Raw genomic sequence first — 7,074 nt, forward strand, 5'->3', positions numbered from 1 at the left:
GCAAACAATTGTTGGACAAATTACTTGTGTCATGCAGAAAGTAGATGTCCTAACCGACTTGCCAAAATTATAGTTTGTTAACAAGAAATTTGTGGAGTGGTTGAAAAACAAGTTTTAATGACTCCAACCTAAGTGTATGTAAACTTCTGAATTCATCTGTATAAGCCTGTAATCTCCCATTTATTGTCTCAATAAACAAGTTAATTGACCTGCTTTGAATGTCTATTATTAGAAACTATTTAAATGCATATTTATGTTATTATAAAAATGATATGTATATGTAACCGACGTGAAATGGCTAGCTAGTTAGCGGGGTGCTAATAGCGTTTCAGTCGGTGACGGTCCGCTTTGCTCTACAAGGGCCGCGGCTTTTGTGGCGCGATGGGTAACGACGCCTCGAGGGTGGCTGTTGTTGATGTGTTCAGAGGGTCCCTGGTTCCAACCCAGGAAGGGGCAAGGAGAGGGACGGAAGCTGTGTTGTTATATATCATAATAGTAGCCTTCTAATTATAACAACATTTAGGTTTAAAGGCTTTGGATAAAATAATAGGAGGTATTTTATATATTAGACCTATTCTACTGACGCTGATTTTAATCATTTTCAGGTCATATTTTTCAATGGATATTATGTTTTAAGGAAACCGTCACTGTCGAGTTCTTCTCTTTCTCACCTCTGCATGTCTGTTCAAGTTCCATGACCACACCCCCAACCAGTTAGTGGGTGTCTATTGGCTTTTAGAGATGATCTGTCTGAATGAGAAACTGTCGGTCTGAAGTTATACAATCTGGTACTTGTTGCTGCTGTTGCTTGTTCATCCGTTCTAACCCGTTACTGTAGCGTCTTGGGGTTGTCCTCCCGCGTGGAGCATGAACTCCATCGACCCTTCAGTCCACCACACCTCTTCTCCATCCGCCAGCTCTCTCCAACCCCAGCCCAAGGGCGCCCAGGAGCCGCAGGAGATGGCTGTCTACTGCGACAATTTAAACATGTATCACCACCAGCAGAGCTTCCAGGGCGCACAGAGGCCGCCTGGATACGGCTTCGGAGATTACACATCCTCCCCCAACCCATACCTTTGGCTGAACAGGCCCGCTGTCAACTCCGCATCCTTCATGCCGCCTTCCTACGGGACACAACGGCAGTTCCTCACCAACTCCCCCGGGTTCGGGGGTCCGGACCTGGGTTGGCTGTCCATCGCCAGTCAGGAGGAGTTGCTAAAGCTGGTCCGTCCTCCCTACTCCTACTCTGCGCTCATCGCCATGGCGATCCAGAACGTGCACGAGAAGAAGTTGACCCTGAGTCAGATCTACCGGTATATCGCTGATAACTTCCCGTTCTACAAGAAGAGCAAGGTGGGGTGGCAGAACTCTATCCGACACAATCTGTCACTTAACGACTGTTTTAAAAAGGTCCCCCGTGATGAGGATGACCCAGGTATTATAATTATATTCTATTATTTTAACATCTATTTGTAACCTATAAATGTTCTAGCCCCATGTGTAGATATAATGTTATATGTTAATGACTCAGGTGGGCTATGTGATGTTCAGCTGTTCGTTAGAAATCCTATACAAACACGTGTAAAAGCGTAGGCCTATGACCGATTGAACAACTCGATGTAGGCCGGTTGCAGGCTATCATGTCAGTTAAAACCAGTTGGATGAAATAAAGACGTATCCCATACCCTGGTAATTGTTAATTTTCTATTTTCAAATTGTTCCCTCAACGTTGAAGGCTAGAATGCGTATTATAGTGCTTATTTTGTGAAAATCAAATATATAAAGTCTTATTAGCAGGACAATGACTGATATTATATTGTAACGACCCTGGGTTTATAAGCGCGGAAATCGACAATGCCGCTTAGGCATGCTTTTGCGCGCCGGACCTCGGGCTAGAAGGTCGAGAATTCGAGACCTGCTCCCTGCCTGTCTCATTACAATATGACATTCCATAGATTTAGGATGTGAATAGTCTAATATAATGCACGAATGGCCTTCTGCTTTATCATGGGAAGTATAACTATGTGGCAATACATAGATGAAAATATACTGAGCCTTCACAAAGTATTCATGTAACTGTAGACCGTCCCCTCACCCATATCCGGGCGCGAACCAGGGACACTCTGCACACATCAACAACAGTCACCCCACGAAGCATCGTTACCCATCGCTCTGGGTAATGGGTAATGATGCTTTGTGGGTGTCAGTTGTTGATGTGTGCAGAGGGTAATGTAAAATGGATTAAATTGAGATATTGTGTCACTGGCCTATACACAATACCCCATTATATCAAAGTGGAATTAATTAAATTAATAAAAAATGAAATGCTGAAATATCTCAAGTCAATAAGTATTCAACCCCTTGGTTATGTCAAGCCTAAATAAGATCAGGAGTAAAAATGTACATAACAAGTCTCATAATAAGTTGCATGGACTCACTCTGTGTGCAATAATAGTGTTTAACATTCTTTTTGAATGGCTACCTCATCTCTGTACCCCACACATACAATTATCTGTAAGGTCCCTCAGTCCAACAGTGAATTTCAAACAGATTCAACCACAAAGACCAGGGACGTTTTACAATGCCTCACAAGAAGGGCACCTATTGGTAGATGTAATCGCTGCCAAAGGTGATTCCAACATCTATTGACTCAGGGGGTTGAATACTTTTCTAATCAAGATATGTTAGTGTTTTTTTTCTTCGAATGTTATAATTTTTCTTCCAATGTGACATTACAGAGTATTTTGTGTAGATCATTGACACAAAAAAAGACAATTTAATCCATTTGAATCCCACTTTGTAACACAACAACATGTGGAAAAAGTCAAGGGGTGTGAATCCTTTCTGAAGGCCCTGTATATTATTCTATAGGTTCATCCCAACGGTTTGTTAGAAATAGGAAACGTTAGGGATGAGCTTGTTATTAGAGGCTTCACGCGCATACTGAGTGGACATTCAGTTTCCTACCATGGCAGGTTATAGATAAACGGTTTGGTAATCCTAACCCTGGAGCGCGCAGAGCAGAGCACACAGATTCCAGGAGAATGACACTATCCTCACCAACCCTTGTCACACTCACTAAAATGAATAGCTAGCAAGACATTGGCTTCCTCATCAGTGCATCGTTCCACATCAAAAGCCAGAGTATTAGGTGATAATGTGCACCATACTACTACATTACATTGTGGGCAGGTATCTTAGTGGTTAGAGCGTTGGGTCAGTAGCTGAAAGGTTGCTGGATCGAATCACCGAGCTGACAAAGTAAACATCTGTCGTTCTGCCATGGGCGCCGTGGATGTTGATTAAGGCAGCCCCCCCCCACGCACCTCTCTGATTCAGGGGGGTTGGGTTAAATGCAGAAGACACATTTCAGTTGAAGGCATTCAGTTGACTAGGAAACCCCCCCTTCTTTTCCCATTGTGTGAATGTGTACATTCCATATAAAGGAGAGGCTCGTCAGTGTTGTATTCCTGCACCCAACACAACCTTCAGACTTTACCCAAGTCCTCATTTCTTTTATCTGTGATATTGTTTGGCCCAGCAGCGGTATTCTCAAGATGAGCATGTCACTCTGTGGTTCTTCATTGCATTCCTTTATATGGAATTGCATTCGGAAAGTATTCAGACCCCTTGACTGTTTCCACATTTTGTATTCTAAAATGGATTCAATTGTTTGTTTTTTCCATCTTCAATCTACACACAATACCCCGTAATGACAAAGGAAAAATAGGTTTTCAGAAATGTTAGGAAATATATACAAAAATAAAACAACAAAAATATGACATTTACATAAGTATTCAGACCCCTTACTCAGTACTTTGTTGAAGCACCATGCTTCACCTTAGGGATGGTGCCAGGTTACCTCCAGATGTGATGCTTGGCATTCAGGCTAAAGAGTTCAATCTTGATTTCATCAGACCAGAGAATCTTGTTTCTCATGGTCTGAGAGTCTTTAGGTGCCTTTTGGCAAACTCCAAATGGGATGCCGTGCCTTTTATTGAGGAGTGGCTTCCGTCTGGCCACTCTGCCATAAAGGCCTAATTTTTTGGAGTGCTGCAGAGATGGTTGTCCTTCTGGAAGTGTCTCCCATCTCCACAGAGGAACTCTGGAGTGACCCCCGATGGCTCAGTTTGGCCAGGCGGCCAGCTCTAATAAGAGCCTTGGTGGATCCAAACTTCTTCCATTTAAGAATAATGGTTTTTGCTCTGACATGCACTGTCAACTGTGGGACCGTATATAGACAGGTGTGTTCCTTTACAAATCATGTCCAACCAATTGAATTTACCACAGGTGGACTCCAATCAAGTTGTAGAAACATCTCAAGGATGATCAATGGAAACAGCATGCACTTGAGTTCCATTTAGAGTCTCATAGCAAAGAGTCTGAATACTTACACAGATAAGGAATTTCTGTTTTTTATTATTAATACATTTGCAAAAATGTATAAAACCTGTTTTTGCTTTGTCGTTATGGGGTATTGTGTGTAGATTGATGATAATTAATTTTTTGGGCTCCCGAGTGGCGCAGAGGTCTAAGGCACTGCGTCACTACTGTCCCTGGGTCGAATCCAGGCTGTATCACATCCGGACGTGATTGGGAGTCCCACAGGGTTGCGCTCAATTGGCCCAGCGTCGTCCAGGTTTGGCCGGGGTAGGCCGTCATTGTAAATAAGAATTTGTTCTTAACTGACTTGCCTAGTTAGATAAAGGTAAAATTAAAATAAATAAAAAATAAAATATTTAATCCATTTTAGAATAAGGCTATAATGTAACAAGATGTGGACAAAAGGAAGGGTTCTGAATACAGACGCCCTGTATCGACTAAATCTACTGTCAATTATCTTATATATACATAATACTGATGTGAAAATAAATATACTGTCAATTATATTATATATACATAATACTGATGTGAAAATAAATATACTGTCAATTATATTATATATACATAATACTGATGTGAAAATAAATATACTGTCAATTATATTATATATACATAATACTGATGTGAAAATAAATATACTGTCAATTATATTATATATACATAATACTGATGTGAAAATAAATATACTGTCAATTATATTATATATACATAATACTGATGTGAAAATAAATATACTGTCAATTATATTATATATACATAATACTGATGTGAAAATAAATATACTGTCAATTATATTATATATACATAATACTGATGTGAAAATAAATATACTGTCAATTATATTATATATACATAATACTGATGTGAAAATAAATATACTGTCAATTATATTATATATACATAATACTGATGTGAAAATAAATATACTGTCAATTATATTATATATACATAATACTGATGTGAAAAATAAAATTTATATTTTTTCATGTTCCAGGTAAAGGGAACTACTGGACGTTGGATCCTAACTGTGAGAAGATGTTTGACAACGGGAACTTCAGGAGGAAGAGGAAGCGCCGCTCCGACTCCACTAACAGCACCAAGACAGAGGACGGCCAAACCGCCCCGCCCATCAAGACCTTTGACAGCCCCCAGCTCCTAGGCACCTCCTCCCCAGACATGGAGGTGGTCAGTGAGGGTCATAAGAGCTCCTCCCCCCTAAGCCTGGTGTCCAGCGCTCCGTGTTTTAACAACTTTTTCAGCAGTATGGCTGGGCTGGGCTCTGGGTCCTTGAGCTCCGGGTCCCTAGGTGCCTCTAGTCCCCCCAGCAGACAGACTGGCTCTCTGGGGTTGGTCAATGAGCTGACCAATAGGAACATTACAGCCCTCCATAGCAGCCCATACCACAACCACACCACCCACACCCCGACGCAGGCCCCGGGCCAGGACTACCCGGGGGTCTCAGATTCAGGCCTTGGGGTCCACGGTCACCCAGCAGACAACCTGTCTCACTTCAACAGAGGAGTGTACTGCAATACCTTCAGCGGAGGGGGGCAGGAAGGACAGTTCAACAGCCACTTCTACAACAGCTTCAGCGGAGGGGGGCAGACAGGACAGTTCAACAGCCACTTCTACAACAGCTTCAGCGTCAATGGTCTAATATACCCCAGAGAGGGCACGGACGTGTAGCATATAATGTATAACGTGTATTTGTATTCGTATTTATTACGGATCCCCAGTAGTTCCTGCCAAGGATGCAGCTACACTTCCTAGGGTCCAGCAGAATTAAGGCCGTTTATCTTTTTTTTTTAAACATTACAATACATTCACAGTTTTCACAACACACTGTGTTCCCTCAGGCCCCTACTCCACTACTACCACATATCTACAACACACTGTGTGCCTTCAGGCCCCTCCTCCACTACTACCACATATCTACAACACACTGTGTGCCCTCAGGCCCCTACTCCACTACTACCACATATCTACAACACACTGTGTGCCCTCAGGCCCCTACTCCACCACTACCACATATCTACAACACACTGTGTGCCCTCAGGCCCCTACTCCACCACTACCACATATCTACAACACACTGTGTGCCCTCAGGCCCCTACTCCACCACTACCACATATCTACAACACACTGTGTGCCCTCAGGCCCCTACTCCACTACTACCACATATCTACAACACACTGTGTTCCCTCAGGCCCCTACTCCACCACTACCACATATCTACAACACACTGTGTGCCCTCAGGCCCCTACTCCACCACTACCACATATCTACAACACACTGTGTGCCCTCAGGCCCCTACTCCACCACTACCACATATCTACAACACACTGTGTGCCCTCAGGCCCCTACTCCACCACTACCACATATCTACAACACACTGTGTGCCCTCAGGCCCCTACTCCACCACTACCACATATCTACAGTACTAAATCCATGTGTATGTGTGTAAAGTGCATATGTTATTGTGTGTGTGTATGAATGTGTCTGTGCCTATGTTTGTGTTGCTTCACAGACCCCTCTGTTCCATAAGGTGTATTTTAATCTGTTTTTAAATCTAATTTTACTGCTTGCGTCAGTTACTTGATGTGGAATAGAGTTCCATGTAGTCATGGCTCTATGTAGTACTGTGTGCCTCCCATAGTCTGTTCTGGACTTGGGGACTGTGAAGAGACCTCT

At 42.6% G+C, this 7,074-nt stretch overlaps 1 protein-coding gene across 1 annotated transcript; it reads left to right on the forward strand.

Annotated features, from left to right (window-relative positions):
• Positions 1–768: 768 nt before the first annotated feature.
• On the forward strand, positions 769–6,235 carry foxi2 (forkhead box I2). The gene is made up of 2 exons (XM_024406669.2): positions 769–1,435; positions 5,378–6,235. The coding sequence occupies exons 1-2, from the start codon at positions 868–870 to the stop codon at positions 6,067–6,069; spliced, it is 1,260 nt and encodes a 419-aa protein (XP_024262437.1). The 5' UTR covers positions 769–867; the 3' UTR covers positions 6,070–6,235.
• Positions 6,236–7,074: the final 839 nt, after the last annotated feature.

Source organism: Oncorhynchus tshawytscha, linkage group LG08, assembly GCF_018296145.1.
Source record: "Oncorhynchus tshawytscha isolate Ot180627B linkage group LG08, Otsh_v2.0, whole genome shotgun sequence".
In the NCBI taxonomy this organism is placed as follows: domain Eukaryota; kingdom Metazoa; phylum Chordata; class Actinopteri; order Salmoniformes; family Salmonidae; genus Oncorhynchus; species Oncorhynchus tshawytscha.